This window comes from Balearica regulorum, chromosome 32 (genome assembly GCF_011004875.1).
Source record: "Balearica regulorum gibbericeps isolate bBalReg1 chromosome 32, bBalReg1.pri, whole genome shotgun sequence".
Lineage (NCBI taxonomy): Eukaryota > Metazoa > Chordata > Aves > Gruiformes > Gruidae > Balearica > Balearica regulorum.
In genome coordinates this window covers 39,123-57,852 of record NC_046215.1, presented here as the reverse complement: position 1 = coordinate 57,852, position 18,730 = coordinate 39,123, and the positions used below count along the sequence as shown (strand labels likewise).

At 52.3% G+C, this 18,730-nt stretch overlaps 2 protein-coding genes and 1 long non-coding RNA gene across 3 annotated transcripts; 2 read left to right on the top strand and 1 right to left on the bottom strand.

Moving 5' to 3' along the window:
* The first annotated feature begins 118 nt into the window (after positions 1–118).
* TRIM41 (tripartite motif containing 41) lies at positions 119–7,901 on the top strand. Its single transcript, XM_010298450.2, has 6 exons — positions 119–1,938; positions 3,564–3,659; positions 4,090–4,320; positions 4,949–4,971; positions 5,494–5,621; positions 6,247–7,901. Exons 1-6 carry the CDS (start codon positions 1,009–1,011, stop codon positions 6,762–6,764), a joined length of 1,926 nt encoding a protein of 641 aa, XP_010296752.2. The 5' UTR covers positions 119–1,008; the 3' UTR covers positions 6,765–7,901.
* Positions 7,902–8,877: 976 nt separating this feature from the next.
* Positions 8,878–13,252, bottom strand: RACK1 (receptor for activated C kinase 1). Its single transcript, XM_075738317.1, has 9 exons — positions 13,119–13,252; positions 12,445–12,750; positions 11,719–11,890; positions 10,976–11,123; positions 10,553–10,648; positions 10,297–10,407; positions 9,663–9,803; positions 9,134–9,244; positions 8,878–9,017 (listed from the first exon to the last, which is right to left on the bottom strand). Exons 1-9 carry the CDS (start codon positions 13,123–13,125, stop codon positions 8,952–8,954), a joined length of 1,158 nt encoding a protein of 385 aa, XP_075594432.1. The 5' UTR covers positions 13,126–13,252; the 3' UTR covers positions 8,878–8,951.
* LOC142598907 (uncharacterized) lies at positions 12,673–18,308 on the top strand. Its single transcript, XR_012832760.1, has 10 exons — positions 12,673–12,772; positions 12,977–13,291; positions 14,467–15,033; positions 16,215–16,272; positions 16,590–16,610; positions 16,887–16,907; positions 16,998–17,152; positions 17,259–17,357; positions 17,641–17,895; positions 18,288–18,308. It is a non-coding gene; the product is annotated as an uncharacterized LOC142598907 (long non-coding RNA).
* The last annotated feature ends 422 nt before the right edge of the window (positions 18,309–18,730 follow it).

Below are 18,730 nucleotides of genomic sequence, written 5' to 3'. Positions count from 1 at the left end.
CGGGGTGGAGCGCCCGCCCGCCCCGCAGGTGGAGCCCCAGGCAGGCACGCCCCCTCCCACGGAGGCCCCGCCCCTCCAGCGCCAGTTCGTTGCCACCCCCTGGACCTCCGAGTACAACGAGGTGGGGGGGGTAGACAAGCCCGCTGCCGGGCGGCGGAGGCGGTGGAGGCGGTGGAGACCACAGAAACTACGGGGTCGCGGTGACCTCTGTCACCGCCTCCCTCCGCGCTGACTCACGGACAACGGGGCGCCTCGGTTCCCGCGGCAACGCGGGCGACGGGGGCAACGGGCTTCCGCCCACTCGGTTACTTAGCAACGCGCCGCCGGCTCCTAGCGTGCCACTTCCGGTCAGGTGCCGGTAAAGGGGCGGGGTTTATAGCGAGAGGCCGGAAAGCGGAAGCGTTGTGGCGTTTCCCGTCCGTTGGCGGAGCTCCCACCATAGAGAGCAGCGGGGGCGGGAGGGCGCATAGAGCGTCTTCCCCGGGACCGGGCCGGGGTCGGCGAGCGGCGGGGCAGTGACAGGGCAGCGGCCCAGCGAGGGCGGCACCTCCGGGCCTGGCTGGGCTGAGGCTGGGGTCAGGCCCGGCGCCGGGGATCGCTGTGGGGAGCGGTGAGGCCTAGAGCCCGGCCCCGCTGTGTGTGGGGGGTTGTTTGGGGGAGCAGTGAGACCTCCACCGGGGCCCGGTGAGCCTTGGGGGTGCTGTGGGGTGGCGAACAAGGCCAGGCCCGGTTGGGGGGGGGGGGCGGAACGGGGCCAGTCCCCGGTTTTGGGGGGCGGGGGTTGCTGAAGCAAAGCAATAGCGAAGGGTAGAGCAGCGCCCGGCCCCGGAGGGGGGGAAAGGGGGTGGGGGGCTGAAAGAGGAAGCGACACCCCAAGGGCTCGGTGGCACCTGGGTGGGGACCGGCCACCCTTCCGGGTTCGAGCTGGTGCCCACCCCAGCATAGGGAACACCTGGGGGTCAACAGGGCCCTGTGAGGAAGAGGAGAATCTCTCGGCCTTCCCTCCCCATGGCGGCCACAGCAGTTTTAGGAGATGGGGTCCCTTCGGGGGGCTCCAGCGGGCGGCTGAATCCAGTGGAGACGCTGCAGGAGGAAGCCATTTGTGCCATCTGCTTGGACTATTTTGTGGACCCCGTTTCCATCGGTTGCGGGCACAATTTCTGCCGCGTCTGCATCTCGCAGCTGTGGGGCGGTGAGGCTGAGTACGAGGTGGGCCCAGGGGCCACGGCAGTGGGCAGCGGAGAGGTGGGGATGGGCGACGTGCTGGAGGAGGATCTGGAGGATGAGGAGGATGAGCTGGATGAGGATGAGCTGGACGTAGAGCAGGAGGAGGAGGAGGAGGAGGGCGGTGCAGAGGAGGAGGAAGAAGACATGTGGAGCGAGGAAGAGGATGATGCCGATCTCTGGGAAGATCCCGTGGAGGAGGACATGTGGGACGGTGGGGTCAGGGGAGAGCTTTACTTTGGGGACGAGGACTATGATGAGGATGTGATGGAGGAAGATGTGGAGGAAGAGGAGGAGGTGGAGGAAGAGGAAGAAGAGGTGCAGACACCTCCTCCCCCTGTCCTGGCCACGCGGCCTCGACGCCTCCAGACCTTCACCTGCCCACAATGCCGAAAAACCTTTTTCCAGAGGAATTTCCGACCCAACCTTCAGCTGGCCAACATGGTGCAAATCATCCGCCAGCTGCACCCCCACCCCCAGCGCCTTGCGCCGCCCGCCGCTGGTCCCTCGGTTTCGGGAGCCGCTGTGGGAGTCCCGGGGGTCCTGGTAGCGGTGGGAGGTCAGGGGCCACCAAATCTGTGCGAGAAGCACCAGGAACCCCTCAAGCTCTTCTGCGAGGTGGATGAACAAGCCATCTGCGTGGTGTGCAGGGAGTCACGGAGCCACAAGCATCACAGCGTCGTCCCTCTCGAGGAGGTTGTGCAGGATTATAAGGTACAAAGATTTCGAGGTTGGGATAACGGGGTGGTTTGGAGTTTTTGGGGGGGGGGGGGGAACGGAGCTGTCGGAGCCAGCAGGAGCTGACGGCACAGGCTGGGTCGTGCTGGCGGCAGGCAGACGGCGTTGGGTTGGAGGCGGTGTACGGGTGGGTCTCGCCAGGCTGGTTTGGTGAGAGGAGGGGGGGAGGACATGACACAAATGGGCTGAGTGGGTTGGGGTGCAGGAGGCCGGGAAGCCACGAAGCCGTGGCTGGGTTGGTTTGGATGGGGAGGGTCTGGTTAACCACAGGGAGGAGGTTTGGGGACCAGGCGGTGACAGTAACAAAGGCAAAGCTGACTGGATTGGGGAGAAATTGTCCCACCAAGAAGCGGGTGAGCTCAACTGGTCCCAGCGGGCTGGTTTTGGGTGAAACCCCTCCGGGCTGCGGTGGGTCTGCACCTCACCTGAGCCCAGGTGGTACCCACCTGAGGGTCTTCAGAGCCTGACCCCGACTCCCCAGCGGCAGAGACCCTTTGTCAGGGGCTTTAACAGGCCAGCTTTCCTGTCTCAAAGCTGTTGCTTCCCACTCGGATGCAACCGGGGACCCTGAAATGAAGCGCAGCAGGAGGACAGGGGGCCATGGTCACTGAACCCTTCAGGCTGCTGCTTACCCCATCTCTTGTGGCTTTGAGATCATGTCTGGCTTTTTGGGGTCTTTTGGAAGAAAGGAGCAGATTTTTTGGTTTCTTTAATATCCAAAGGCATCTTGGAGGAGTTGCTGCCACACGTGGCTGCTTCTCACCTCGTCCTCCCTCACTGGAAGCTCTCTGGAGATCTGGCCATGGCTGATGTGTTGGCAACTCCTGTTGGAGTTGGAACTCTTTGAGCCCCCAAAGATTTTTTGGGGGGGTTGGTAGCTGGGAGAAGGTTTGGAGAGAAGGGAAAGATGATGACAGGGTGTCCTGTCCCTGCGTCGGGCTGTTTCGTGGCAGGTTGTCAGAATGTGGCCAGCAGCACTGTTTGATCTTGGGTCGGCTCAGTCCGTTTTCCCCTTTTCTTTGCAGTGGGAAAAATGCTGCAAATACTTGAGGAAGCAGAGAAAAATAATTTCTAAAGGGCAGAGGGAGTGTCCTGGAAGGGCAGCAAGGCAGAAGGGGTTGGGTTTTGGGTTGGTTTTGGTTTTATTTTTTTTTTGGAAATGCCAAAGCTTATTTAGTGCAGGGAATCACACCTGATTAAGTAGATAGTGGGTTTGGTTTTGGCTTAAGCTGATCTAGGACCACGCTGCTACCAAAAGGCACAGCCTGAATGGATGGACTAAGCCTGCCCTAGGTTTGTGCTGAGTTTAGAAGCACAGATCCCTCTCTGGGTCCTGACACCAGTCCAGCAGGACGCATTCACGATGGCTCGAGCCACACGTCAAACAGCCTGCGCTTGGTGACTACAGATCCAGCGTCTGTGGATGTTCCCCGATCTGAGTGGGGCAGGATTTTTGACTTGCTAATTAAAAGCAGCTCCTAGAATGAGCACTTACGGAAAGTGGAAGTGGTCTGAAATCTGGGCAGGAGGTTTTGTTTTCAGCCCTGCCACAGAGTTAGGGATGGAAGGAGGGATATCTGAGATGTGTTTCTTTCTCTCAGAACAAACTACAGAGCCACCTGGAGCCGCTGAAGAAGAAGCTGGATGTGGTCCTGAAGCAGAAATCCAACGAGGAGGAGAAAATCACAGAGCTGAGGGTAAGAGCTGGCTGCTCCTGGCACAGTGGGTGATCCTGCGTGTGATTCCTTTCATTCATTTCCCATTTCTCTGTCTTCCACCTTTCACCCTGCCAAAAAATAATGAGCCCTGAGCTAAGGAGGATGCTGAAATGCCAGCACTGGGAGCGTGTCTTGGCCCAAAGTCTGGTGAGGGGGATGAGCAGGGAAGCTTTTCCCTCTCCGCCTTGCGGATTTCAGCTCTCACGGAGGCGTTGCAGTCCCTTTGCTGCAATCGTTGGGATCACAAGGGCTGGAAGCTGTTTCCCTGCTGAATTAGAGCTTAATTAAGGGGGTTTTGTGCCTGAATGTGTCGTGGGAATTGGTAGCCTGGGAGAGAAAAGAGAGGAGAGTCCTTTGGGTCTGCCACTTGAGCTAAGGCTGCCTTTCCTCCCTCCTTCCCGCTCTGCAGGACAAGATGAAGCTGGAGATCAAGGAATTCGAGTCAGATTTTGAGGTGCTGCACCAGTTCCTCATCGGAGAGCAGGTCCTGCTCTTGCATCAGCTGGAGGAACGCTACGAGACCCTGTTGGCCCGTCAGAGCAGCAACATCAGCCAGCTGGAAGAGCAGAGCGCAGCCCTCAGCCGGCTCATCGCCGAGGCAGAGGACAAGAGCAAACAGGATGGGCTGCAACTACTCAAGGTCTTTATTTTTTTTTTTTCTGTCCCTGCGATGGGAAGAGGGGAAAGTCACGCTCAGGGATCCCAGGAGGAGGGCAGAGCCTCTCCCAGATGTTTTTTGAACCTTTCCCAAAGTGCTTTAAACTCAGGTGATTCATGTAGTCGATCTCTGGACCATGAACCCTTGCTCAGTGCCGGAGCTGTAGGAACTCTAGCCCCGCTTTATGGTGAGCAGATAACGTTAGCAGTAGAATTAAGCAGAGCTGCCAAGAGGGGACTGGACCTTCCTTCAGAAGGAGTCTTCATGGGAGAAGCCCTTGCCTGGTGGGCTAGATCCTTCCCCATCCCTCCTGTCAGGGACCCCACAACGTCTGGGGGATCAGAAGGGAAAAATGGGATGCCCCAAGAGATTTGGGCTTTGCTGGGGTGCCTGTATTAGAGGGAAAAGCCTCTACTTAGGGGTGAATCCATGGCAGGTGTCTCTTGGTGGGATATTCCCATTGCCTGACTGCGGGAGGGGGACTCATCCTGCCCATTGGGGTGCTGAGCCGTGGCCGCTAAGAGGATTTAGTGTGAGCCACGGTGACGTGGGCCTCAGTCCTCCCTAACCTTTTTTTCCTTTTTCTCCCCGCTGCCTCCTCTTTTTGCAGGACATCAAAGGCACTTTTATCAGGTCAGTGACTTTCCATTGGCATCTTTTCAATGTAAATAGCTCTTTTTGTGTGTGTATGTGAAACATGAGGTTTTCTTTTAAACCCTGTGCGGTGGGTGCTTTTTCAGGCTGGGGTTGGGTAACGCGAGGGAAAGTTTGGTTATGGCCGGCGTCAAAACAAATGTGATGGTGGGAACTCCTGGCTGATGGCCTGGAGGGGTATAAATGGGATTTTTGAGGATCTAAATCAGCCCCCAGCTGCTCACCGGCAGGTAACGGGGCCGTGTTAGAGCATGGCCCAGCTCTCCCTGGTGCTGGGTGGATGCAGCTCCATCCCTGCCTGAGATTTGGCCGCCTCCTGCAGCCAAGACAGGGTGGGACCGCCGGCTGTCCCAGCGTAACCGGTTTGGCCGATCTCTGCCCCGCTCTGGGGCTTTTGGCTGTGCGCAGGGCATCTTGTTTCTCCTGTTGTGCCTTTACTCCCCTCTGAGCATGCTGAATCCCCATTTTTTATGCTTTTTTTCGCTTTCCCCTTCCTGGCAGATGCGAGAACATCAAATTCCAGGAGCCCGAGATGGTGCCGGTGGACGTGGGGAAAAAATATCGCAACTACTTTCTGCAGGATGTGGTGATGAGGAAGATGGAGAAAGTCTTCAGTAAAGTCCCTCAAGGTGAGCGAGACCTGGTTCCTCTGCCCTGGGGGATGATGCAGCTTCTCGGTGAGTTCCTCGGGAACGGACCCTCCCCAGGCTGGGATCTCTTGTGTATCCCCAGCAGTGTTGGGGTTCCCCCTCTGCCCTCACAGATTTCCATCCCCTTTTTCTGCCGGTCCCCACAATACCAGCATCTTCTTCCTCTCTGCGCCTTGCTCTGTCTTTCGGTCTGGATTCTCCCCTGACATGGCTGTCTGCTCTTCCTGTCCCAAAAAGCAGAGCTGGATCCAGAGTCGCTGATGGTTCTGTGCGGGGCTGGGCTGGGATCCATCCCAGGGTTGAAAGAGAATTTGGAGGGTTAAAGGAATTGAAAGAAATTTGGGAGTTAAAGGGAGTTGAAAGAAAATTTATGGGGGTTAAAGGAGTTTAAACCCCCAAATTTCTTTCAAGAGGTTTAACTCTATCCCAGCCAAAACCAGCACAGACCCACAGTGGGGGCTATCGGTCACAGTAGCCACTGGTGCTGCAGCAGGTGAGGATTTGGAGTTGGAAACTAAGAGGAGGGGGAAAAAATCTTGGGATTGGGATCTGCGGGGAGGCAGATGTGACCGATGAACCCCTAACATTCCCATCTCCCTTCCAGCTGATGTCACCCTGGACCCTGACACAGCCCACCCCCGCCTGAGCCTCTCCCTGGACCGACGCAGCGTCAAGCTGGGCGAACGCCGCCAGGATCTGCCGGACAACCCAAAACGTTTCGATTCGGATTATTGCGTGCTGGGTTCCCAGGGCTTCACCACCGGTCGTCACTACTGGGAGGTGGAAGTGGGAGGCCGACGAGGTTGGGCGGTGGGCGCAGCCCGCGAAACAGCTCGTCGTAAAGAGAAAACAGTGGGTCCTCACCAAAAACGGGAAATTTGGTGTGTGGGCACCAACGGGAAGAAGTACCAGGCATTGACGGCCACGGAGCAGACGGCGCTGTCACCCAGCGAACGGCCCCGGCGCTTCGGTGTCTACCTGGACTACGAGCGGGGCCAACTCTGCTTCTACAATGCCGAGAGCATGACCCACATCCACACCTTCAATGCCTCCTTCCACGAGCGCATCTTCCCCTTCTTTCGCATCTTGGCCAAGGGCACCCGCATCAAAATCTGTGCCTGACCGGCTGTCCCTCGCCCTCCTTGCCGGCCGCCTCTACCCACGCCGGATCCGGCCTCACCCTGGGATCCAGCCTTGCACATGGCCACACTCTTCCCCCTCCTCCCCCCTTGAATCCCTCGGGATTCCGTTTTGGGATCCAACGCTGCACTTGTCGTCTTGCACTTGCTTGCTCACAAGTCCTCTTCCCTTGACCTCCTGTCCTTCCTGCCAGCTCCTTCCCGGGATCTTGCCGCCGTCGCACTGCCGATCCAAAGCTGGTTTGGAAGAAGGCAGGATCTGCCTCAGAGGCATTTTCACTTTGCTGCTCCTCTCTCCCTCTTCCCGATTTTCCAGCCTAAAGTTTTCCAGTGCATTTTCCACCTGTGTTGTGCCCACAGTTGAGTTTTGAGGTGTGTCTTGGCTCTCTTTGGATGCAGAGCTTGAGCTCCTGGGGGAAGCGGCGGGGGGGGGTCTGTGCGTCAAGGAGCTTCTTGAAACTCTACCATCTTCCCAAATTCAGTGGCTTTCGTGTCCCAGTTGCGCCAAGGTGTCTGGATTTGTTGGGATTTGCCTTCTGAGCGTCTTCAGCCCCCGGCTGGTGTTTGGACCCGGAGTCGAACCTCTTTTAACCTGCGATCTTCTCCTGTTCCTTGCTTTCCGTGGGTTTTGTTTTTTTTTTTTGTTGGGGAGGGGATCTCGGCTCTCCTAACCCACCCCCCCCCCCCCCAATTCCCTTCGTAACCATTTCTTGTGGGCCTGGCACTTTATTCGGGGCCGAGGAGGGTGCAAAGAGCTGGTTTTCTCCTCCAGAGCCGGCATGTCCCAGCCGTGGGGGTAGGAACCGGCCTCCCGTTTTCCCCTTGCAGCTTGAGAGCTCTCAGAGTTGGGGATATTTATTTTCTCTCCCCCTGCCCCTCTTTTTTTTTTTTCTTGGCTGTTGAGTTTCCAGCTGAATCCTGTCCCACTCGAGAGACTCTGGCTGCACCAGTTGTGTTTGATTTTTTTTTTTGTTGGTGGATTGGTATTTTTTTTTCCTGTTGGCGTTACAGAGCTAGTTCAAAATATTTTTGGCTAAAATAAGAATTAAATGGAGATTTAGTTTTATGAAATGTCAAGAAATAATAATAATAATAATAAAGAATAAGGTTGTAAACCTGAGTCTCTGGCTTATTGAGATCCTGGTGGAGGCTTGAAAGATCTGGGAGCGGTTTCTAAAGGAGTCTGGCTTTAATTGCGCACAGAACCAAGGTCCAGGTCCCCTGGCCTTGCTGTTACTGAATTGTCCTGGTAAACTGATGTGCTTTAAGTCTTACCTCATCAAATCCTGACCTAATCCCTCCTAATCGGATTAGGTCAGGCCCAGAGCCAGGTGTCTGTATCCCTTCCAGAAGCAAGCTGACTTGCTCTTACCTGCCCAAAGAGCCTATCATGGGCAGCACCCAATGGCTGAGCTGGCATCACCGAGGGACCCAAGTCCCTTCCAGCTCAGTGACACAGGTGGCTTGTGGGTCTGACAGCCAGGAAAGAGCCAAAAAATGTCCTAAATCTGCAGAAAATGGCTGTTTGCACACAGGCTCGGGGCCTGGAGGCTGCTGGGTAGAGAAGTTCCATATTGAAACCTCTCCTTTGCTAACAGCCGCTCTCAAAAATCCAAGGCTGTGCTTTTGTAACTGCTGCTTCTGCTTAATTTTATCTGTTTTCTTGGGAATTGTGTTTGTTTTCCCAGGTTTACAGGTCTCGCAGCAACACCATGCATGGAAGAAGAAACACGAGTCCCTTGCTGGCCAGCGACCATCTTCCAAGTTCTACCATGCTCCCTGTGATCATGACATTATTTCCCTCCGCTCTCATTTTTCTACATCACAGGGTTGAACCCATGAGATGATTGTCTCCTGTCGCTCTCCAAGTTCTGCTGCTCATCCCCAAGCCCTGTCCTACCACCACATCCCCAACCTTGAAGGTGGGGGGGGACAATTTTTTTGTGGAGATAAAGCCCTCCCCAACAGAAATGTCAGGTTTTTGCTTCTCCCTTAAGGTTCCTGATCTGGCACCTGCATCCAGATGGAGTAAAGCTCCAACCCCAGATCTTCCATGAAGCTCCAGGTTGTGGGATGACCCAACGGTGGCCAGGAGCTCGATAGAGCACTCTTTTATTGATATTTTTTTTATTTTTGTACACAAAATTTACGGTTTCTTGCTACTGCCTCCTCATCTGGTTCCGATGGTGACTTGCCACACCCGGACGAGGTTATCTGTGTAGCCGGCAAACAGGGTCTACAGAGAGAAAAGAGATTTGGGTCATGGGAAGGGTTGGATGGCAGGAAGGCCCCCAAAATCCTTGTTCCCCAGGGCTGGGATGCCAGGACAGGGACAAGGGGGATGGTTTTTACCTGCCCATCTGCAGACCAGGCCAGGGAAGTGCACTGGGGTGGTTCGGCTTTGCTGCTGGTGCTGATCACCTCCTGCTTCAGCTCGTCCACAATGATTTTGCCTTCCAGGTCCTGCAGAAAAAAGAAGAATGTAAAGGAATGAGGGGTCCTGCGGGGAGAGTCCCACGGCCGAATCCCACCCAACTCTGGAACACCGTGAGGGAGCAGAGTGTCGCTCAGAAACAGCCTCTGGATTTCCGCACAGAGATGCAGTCGGATGGCATGGAAGTGTTTCATCATGGCATGGTAGCTCTGTCCCACAGCCACCGTTACCTCCCCGGGCCAGTGGATGGGGCCAGTGGATGAGGCCACGTGCACCCTCACCCCCCCCACTGGGGTGGGGACACTCATCCAGAATTCCTCCTCTAAGATCTGTGATCCAAGGATCTCGACCGTGAAGGTGACTCCAAACCCAGCACAACCCAAAAGCTGAGGAAAGCGAATCTTCTGGAGGAAGCCCTGCCCAGGTGAGGATGGAGCAGTGACGTACCCAGATCTTGATGCTGGGGCCGGTGGCAGCACACAGCCAGTAGCGGTTGGGGCTGAAGCACAGGGCGTTGATGATGTCTCCTCCATCCAGGGTGTAGAGGTGTTTGCCTTCATTCAGGTCCCACAGCATGGCCTGGCCGTCCTGCAGGGCAGCAGGAGTCAGAGCAAACCCCAACGCTCATCACCCACCCAAAAAAGCCTCTTTCCACCCCAACCACAGTTAAGCAGGACCACTTCTGCCACAAGCCAGCATGGATATAGAAAAGTTAAAGGACACAGCAGGAAAATTCAAAGAAAAAAAGAGCTAAAGAAGGTCCCTGGAGCTAAGCGAGCATCTTTGCCGTGATCTCCCCTCCTTGCTTGATATCTGCTACTAGGGCCACCAAGTCAGGCCAGATCTTTGGGCTGTTGCCACCCCACTCAAGCCATGACCACAATGTGGAGCCCAACGTGGTCTAGTGGAGGGTGTCCCTGCCCGCAGCAGGGGGGGCTGGAACTAGATGATCTTTTAAGGTCCCTTCCAACCCAAACCATTCTATGATTCTCAAGGTGGGAGACACAGAAATAAGCCAGAACTGCTGGTAGGATGCCGAGATCTTGTCTCAGGGTGTCAGCCTTCCCCCTGTGACACATACCTTGCCACCGGAGGCACAGAGGGAGCCATCAGGGGAGACAGTCACCGTGTTCAAGTAACCTGTGTGCCCGATGTGGTTAGTCTTCAGCTTGCAGTTAGCCAAATTCCAAACCTGGGTGGGGAAAAACAGGGGGGCAGAAGGGGGTTAAACGCTGCTACTGCACCCTAATCCTGGAGATATTGGGTGGGGGGGAAAACCCTCCCTGGAGCAGTTAGGCTGCTCCAATCCTCCCCTGCCGCTGGTGATCCCAGCTCACCTTCACCAGCTTGTCCCAGCCGCAGGAGACGATGATGGGGTTGCTGCTGTTCGGGGAGAAACGCACACACGACACCCACTCCGAGTGACTCTCGTCCTGGGGAAGAACAACGACGCTGGGTTCACAGCAAGGAAACGCAGCCGAGTCTTCCCCACCCCGTCCACGGGGCACTGCAAGATCAGACCTGCCACAGCCCATCACTCCGAAGTTTTCCCAGACATCCCACCGCCTCGTCCCCCGTCCCTCATAATTGCAGGACTTGTCCTCAGAACCCCCCAGGAAGAGGTCAGCAGGGAACACCTCACTTCTAATCATCAGGACAGGGCTGGGAGACCTGGATTTTCCTGATCAAAAGCGGTGGGAGTGCACCTAAAAAGTCCACGGAGATCTTTTCTTTTGACATGGAAACCTTCCCTGGCTCACCTGCACTGTGTACTTGCAGACACCCAAGGTGTTCCAGAGCTTGATGGTCTTGTCCCTGGAGCCTGAAACGATCTGGCGGTTGTCAGAGGAGAAGGCCACGCTCAGGACGTCCTTGGTGTGGCCCACGAAGCGACGGGTGGTGGTGCCACTGCGGGAAGACAGAGATAACAGGAGATCTCATGCATGTGTTCTGCCAAGGAGGGGGAAAATTCAAATTTCTGAAGGAAAAAGAAACACAGAATGGTCTATGAAGGGTCAGGAGCGATGGTTCCCTTTTTCCTTCAAAAGAAGAACTTTGGAAGGACCAGGGGAATCGGGATGAGTTTATCCCGCGTGCATGCCTGGCTCCGCAAATCCTGACCCTCTTCTCCTGGTAGTACCAGTTCAGCCCAAAATGACACCAAAAGAAGAGCTTGAGCCTCACTGATGCTTCTCTCCCATCATAATTGCAGGACGTGTCTTCAGATCCTGGAGGATCAGCAGACTTTGTCAGGTCTAATCATTGAGAGAGGGAGCCAAGGAGGAGCAACCGAACACCCCAATTCCCACCTCCATGCCAAATCGTGGCACTGGCTGCAGAAAACTCCCCCCACCGCTGGAATTTATCTTCCAGCCCAAGCGTAAATCATCTGTTTCAAGGTGCACTGGTGACCTCATACCCTCTCCCAGCATCAAAACGAAGCAGGGATGCAAGCTACAGCCCTCCCCCCCCCGCCCAAAACACCCTCGTCCCCATGGCTCACGTGGTGAGGTCCCAGAGCCGCAGAGTACCGTCCCAGGAGCCAGAGAGAGCAAACTGCCCATCGGATGAGATGACCACGTCGCTGACGAAGTGCGAGTGACCACGCAGAGCTCGCTGCGGGATGCCGTAGTTGGTCTCGTCACGGGTCAGCTTCCACATGATGATGGTTTTGTCTGGGGGGGAGGCAGAGAGGTAAGGTGGGGGTCATCCCTCTGCCCACCCCCCAGCCCCTCCTCACCTATGGGAAGGGGGGGGGGGTGGCTGCCAAAGAAAATGGGGTGACCAAGTCTCTGCTCCTTTGCCCCCTCCTGCCTCTCACAAAGACCAGGGCCCTGCTTCATTTCCCCTCCTCCTCCTCAGCACCTCTGCCCTGCTACACCCCATCCCTAGGCTGGGCTACCCTAACGGTGGGAGCTCCAGCCTGTCCCCCATCCCTAGGCCTGTAGTCCCTCCACTTGGCTGCCAGTCTTCCCTTGCTGGCTCATGGTATCCCTGCCCCCCCGCCCCCAGATCTCGGTGTCTCTTTCCTCACAACCTTCCCTGTCCCCCTCCCCTTCGGGCTCACGGTCTCCCCTTGCCCCGTCTCCTCTCTATTCCCCCCCCCCCAACAGCCTACGGTCTCTCCCTGCTCCTTTCCTCAACCAGACCAATGGTCTCCCCCGACCCTCAGCCCCCGCCGATGGTCTTGTCCTGATTCCGCCCCGCCCCGGTCGAGTGCGGCCCTCACCGCGCGAGGCGGAGAGAATCATGTCCGGGAACTGCGGCGTGGTGGCGATCTGGGTCACCCAGCCATTGTGGCCCTTCAGGGTGCCCCGCAGTGTCATCTGTTCCGTCATGGCGGCGGTAGGACGGGAGGATGGCGGCGGATTCAACGGAGGGCACTGCCCGCTCCCGTCCGGCCACCCACAGCACCGCCAGCGCCGGGAGAGAAAGAGACCGAAGTGGCTTCCGGCGGAAACGGAAATAGCGTCAGAGCTGTACGGCAGCATGGCGGCGCGCAGGGCTGCGGGGCAACATGGCGGCGCGCACGGCACTGTACGGAAAGGAGTGTAGCGGTGAGTGCTGGTAATGGGGGGGACGTAGGGAGGGACTGGCGGGGGGAGGCTGGCGGTGGGGTAGGGGGCTGTGGGGGACGAGGAGGGACTTGGGGGGTCTGGTGGTGGGATGGGGGGAACAGGGAAGGCCTTGGGGGGCTGGCAGTGGGGCAGAGGGTTAAGGGAATAAAGCGATTTTAACTTCCAGCATTCCTTAAAATCTAGGTGAATGAGAAAATTGCCTAGAAAATAGGCATGACTCGACAGGCACGAGCAGACCTCGGGGGAAATAATTTGGCCAGGTAGTCCCGGAGATAAAATTCCCTCCGCTGCTGGTTTTCTTTGCCCTTTGAGCCTGGCATCTTACATTTCATCCCAGGCGTTCCTTGATGATGTCATTCAGAGTCCTCAAATGCCAAAGGTTGAAGCCGCTTCAGTGTTCTCATGCCAGGGAAGTCTCTCCCGCCGTTTCCCATGGGTTGTCTTTGGAGGATTTGCTTTTATCAATGCCGACGAGCGATTTAGGAGCCTGCGTCAGGGGTGAGCAACTTCTTCAAGATGTCTCGGAGGTGCCGCTGACCTTCCTGGCCGTGCTGCGAGGCTTCTCTCTTAGCAGAGCCCCTGAGAGCGCGCCGGTTCTCTTGTCTTCTCCGAATTCCAGACCTCTGCTGCCAAAAAGAACTGGCATCTCCTTCTTTGCCATCATCCCCTTTTCCCTTGCTCGGGTTTCCCCAAGACAAACACCTTCTGTTTCTTTACTCTTGGCAATGTTTGGTTTTTCATCTTGGAAATCCAGAGGATTTAGTCACTGGAGTTTAGTGCTTTAACCTTAACCCTCGTCCTCAGCATCGCCTGCACTTTACACAGCTTGAAACCAGGGCTGCCCGTGTAGTGATGCCCCTTTTTCTCCTCCAGTTCCCTTTTTAGCATCATCACAAGCTCCTTCTCCATCAGCCCGTGGCTGTTGCTGGGGTTTGGAGCTCAAGGAATCCCCTCTGAATTTCACATTTTGTTCGTGTGTCCTTAATTCTTTTAATTTTCCGGCTTAGCAAAGGAAACTCCCAGTTTGTGCATCTCCTGGACAGCTGCCGGTAAAGACGCTGCATCCTGGTCCTTAGGGTTCAAGATCTGACATCTACGTCTCAAAACTTGCGACTGATTTCTTGTTTTCAGCATATTTTCTCAGCATCTCTGGGGTGGGAAATACCCCTCGGCAGAAGCCAAGCCCAAAACGCTCCTTCCTAGTTAGACATCTGCCCCAGTCTGGGTCGTAATGCCCTGGAAATGTCTCATTTGTCTTCGTTAACCCTATTGAGAGGTCAGGCAACTTGACTTCCGAGACAAATCATGTGAACGGCACCATCAAAAACTATTTTCTCTCTGTTTACTATTAAAAAAACTGCCAGGTGACTAAATCAGGGAGAGATTGACAATTTTACATGTCTTTCACTAACTTCACGCTGCTTTAAGGCAGAGTTAACTGGTGAAAATGAGTCTTGTAGGGATATTCTATGGGAGCGGTCTGCATTTTGATGCTTATTTGTCTGGTTTAAGGAAAACTTGTAGCAGTAAAAAAAATAAAAATGTAAAGTAAATCTCCAGCAAAAGAAAACAGGTTTTACTATCAAACCTGTGTCTTGTCGCTCTCTTGGTGAGCGGCGCCAACAGAAAGGAAGGAGAAAAGCACGAGGTTATTTCGCATCTCTCTATTTCAGGGCAATGCCAACCAGAAATCGATGCCATCCCCCTTTGGAGAGGGAAGATCTCTGCACAAACAAGTTCCTCGTGTTCGCTGCGCATCCGAATTCTTCTCTGCTACCTATAGAGGCTGAGCCCGCAGGTCCTCACTTGCAGCCCCAGATACCGTGTCCTCTAAACAAGCCGTGGGAGATGTTGGCATCTCTGGAGGGTGACCCGATGTCACCAGGTGATCTCTGTTTCTATTCCTCCTCTGGAGAGATCCTGTTCCTGCCATGACTATGTAGGGATCCTCCAGCCCTCCCCTCCGCCTCGGCATTTAAATCAGCTAAAGTTAGGCGGTGGGAAGGTCCCTTCCCCGCTGCCAGCACAGTTGTCGTGTCCCTGACGGCTCTTCCACCTCGGTACGGACGCACGACGTCTCCAGCCAGTCTGGGTACCGGTTTCCAAGAGCACTTCGTTGCCAGAACCTGCCAAAATCTCTGATACAGACACCCTCCACATACGCAACCCTCACGGCCCGGGAGCAAAACAGCCCCGCTTAGACCAACTTCGTCATTACAGAAAATCAAACACGGGTCTTGGTAAGTAATTTATTATTATTATTTTTAATTTCCACAAGTGCCAGAGGGGCGGGGGAAGCGTCATTTGTGGGTATCGTGTTCCTGGATGCCGTAGTGGCTCCACAGGCTCTTTCGTGACAGGCTGGGAGATGTATTTAGAAAGCAGAAAGATGATACCTCCGTGATAGCTGGAAAAAGCCTAGAACGAAATGATCTTTTGTTCCTGTACGTGAATCTGACAATACTGAAAAAACAGGAAAAGGATTAAAAGATTCGTATTAAAATTAATTTTACCATTTAGGAAAATACCGTATGGAAATACTGCTTTCCTTGCTCTGTTTAACTGTTTCTGTACAAATTTGGGTCCTCGTAATGACATTTATCTAACTTGGCTCCCAAAGGCACCTACAGTTTAGGGAAGACATGAATATAATGAAATTATTATGGCTTCCCTGTCCAGTTTGAGTGATTTAGGAAGAAAAATTTCTTGATGGAGTCTGCCCTCTGTGGTGTATTGACAAGGAGCAAGCAGGAGGTACAAAATCTGCATCCCTGCACCATTTCCCATGGCAGTCTAATCCTTTTATTTTTAATTAATAAGAAGAATCAATTCAAAACATTAGCCTGGACCAGAAATCACCGCATATACAGTGATGAGAAGCAGAGCAGTAAGACAGCAGAGGAGGGAAGCTCTTAGTGTAATAGTTATTTTAAAACAAGTGCTGCTTTTTTGGCTGAAAGAGACGGTAGCACCACGTCCTCTGCGTATGGGGCCACTTCTCAGCGCGTTGGAAAACGTGATAAACGCTATTGTTAAATGATTTATGAGACGAAGAGGGGACATTAAACTCAGGCCACTTCAGACAATTAAAAATAGATGTTCAAGCCTGAGCTTTTTGCCCTGGGCCCCTTCTGTGATCAGCAGGGCGACAGATGTCGATGGAGGTCCATCACACCCACTTTTCTACCGCTCATCCAGATGTAAACCCAAAAACATCCTAAATAACAAAATCTAATAACTAGGGGGAAAAAATGGGAAAAATGGATTTCTTCCTTATTGTGTTTACTCACATGGGCAAAAATATTCTGGACATTGGCACGTTTTCATAGAAAGTGTTACTTTCTCCATGCTGCATCTCTGTAAAGGCCGTTTTTTTCCCCTGGACGCAATGTTTTAACAACGTTCCTTCTTGTCCTGCCAGGTTGACAAAGCTCTCGGGGGCGCTTCCACTTAGGAAGCGAAGGCGATGATGGCGTCAGGTACGTGAAAATGTTTTTATTAACAAAGTGCCTGCCAAATCCCGGCTCCTTCGGCACCCAAAAACCCCGCTTTGCCGTGCCTGAGGGTGTTCAGTCCCTGCTCTCCTTGGTTTTGGGCTGCTTTTCCAGTATTTCCCTCAGCCACCTTTTCCAATTTGATGCTTCTCTTGGCTGTTAGCGTTGCGCTCATTCAGGAAACTAATGTTATGTTTAACTCCAGAGGGATGCAGCTTGGCTAGAGAGAACTCTGGTTGTACCCAGTGTGAAAAATATTTACCTATTTATTTATTTTCCCCTTTATTTTTTTTCTTTTTAAGGGAAAAGGAACGCGGATCTCGGTAAGTGATTTTTTTTTTTCTTTGTTCTGTCAAAACAAATCACAATAATATGCATCTCCTATGGCTTTTCTGGGCTGGGTGTGTGACTTAGACTATCATATATTCTAAATTAGATAACATCCCCAAAATTACACTGGTTCTGAGTTAATGGTCAATAAGGGAAAAAAAAAAGTCAGTACATAATCATTTTTTTTAAGAGAAGTCCTATAATGCAAATAAAAAAACCGCACTAAAGGACCCACTTGAGGCTAAATTAATTCTCTCTCTCTCTTTTAGAAGAATGGGATGCAAAAATCAGTAAGTGTCTTGTGTTTTGGGTTTTTTCCCCTCCTCCTGGTGGTAAAACCTTGGTGCTAAAGCCTTGAATTAATATTACTGTATTTTAAGGGAAGTTAACAGAAGAATTTGGTAAGTCCTTCACCTTCCTTACGCATGCCGAAGTTTGAATGCGGATGTTTCTGCGGCTGGAGCATCAACAATGACCGACGTGTCTGCATTTTATTTCTCTTTATTTCATTTAGAAGAAAGCGACGCAGAACTTGGTGAGTCTGGTTTTGGGATTCTTTGGGGGTTTTTTTAACTACCGAAAACAGAAAAAGGTTTCTTTGTGTGGAAGATGGGCTTGTTAAACCAGAAATGTTCCTCCAGATCTTATTTATACCCAGAAATGTTGGAGGCAGAGAGCTCTTAGGACTAACCCGTATTTATTTCTCTATTATTTTTTAGAGGAAAGTGATGCAGAAAATGGTAAGTGTCCTTCTTTGATTTAAAAGTGGCCCTGAAAACCAAACAGCCTCAATCGTGCAATGTTGGAATAAAATATTTTTTACAAGACATTTTTTCATTTCTGCATCAATCAAGTGCAGAAGCAGAAATGTCTTAAAACAAATAAAACTAATTGGAAATGCCTGTAATAAATAGAATAAGTCCAGATAGAACAGAGATTATTTTGTCTTGCTAATATTAATAACAAAATAAATACTTAAACCTGTTTCCCTTTTAATTTTTTTTTTGGCGACATAAAATGCAGAAATAGGTAAGTATCGCTTTCTTCTCTTCATCGAATTGCTCCTGATAAGGGAATTTCTTGTTTAATGACCCTGTGTGAGTATCCGTACATCCGCGTAGACAGTCCTGTCCGCTCTGGGGTCGGCCCTTGGCCCTATTTCAATGCCAAATCTGTAAGTGGCAGGTTCAAGGTCAGATAGAGAACAGATTTAAGTGATCCTTGAACGTGCATCCTGATTTATTTCTCTTTTTTAAGGTGAACTTACAGCAGAGATCGGTAAGTCACGTCTCTCTGTCCCATCCGATATATTTCTCTATAGCTTGTATAGGTTTTAGCCGTTTTGCCTGGGGTTTATTCCCTTTCTCTTGCTTGTTTTTAAAAAAGCAGGAGGTGTATTCATTTTTAACAAGAACTACTATTTAAAAAAACCCCAAAACCCAACAGTATAGACAACAGAGGGGAAAAAAATTCCAGCTCCAATTCTCCCATCTTTCGTAGTAGATTTTGCAAATGGAGGAGATGTGTCAAGAATACTTGCAAAATATATTTATTTTCCAAGCAAAGGAAGGACCAAACAGGGTATGGGGTATCCCTGGAGGTCCCTGAAAAAAAAAATATATTCTCTCTCTCTCTCTCTTTTTTTTTTTTTTTTTTTTTTTTTTTAACAGACAATCTGACTGCAGAGCTTGGTAAGTGGTTTCCTTCCTTTTTGCCTTTATTTCACTATGGGTTTTTAGAGGTTATTTCCCCCAATGTATGTCAAATCTGGGCTAGAAATAAAGTCAATTATTTAAAAAAAGAGCATACTTTCAAATGATAATCACCAGTAAAATCAAACTTTGAAGGTGGAGGATGATGTGAGGTTCACAAGTGAACACTTATTAACCATCGGTATTTCCTCTTTATTTTCTTTTTTAGAGGAACGTGATAGAAAAATCAGTAAGTGTCATTTTTCTTTTCCTGGTAGACGTAAAAACCTTGGGCTTTTTGCATCTGGTTATTAAATTAGGTTGGTTTTTTTTTTTTCAAATATCTGGGAGACTTTGGGTTTGTGCCAAGCTGCAAAATTTGGAGTTTTTTGGCTACGTGTCGCCTCTTTAATCTCTCCCGG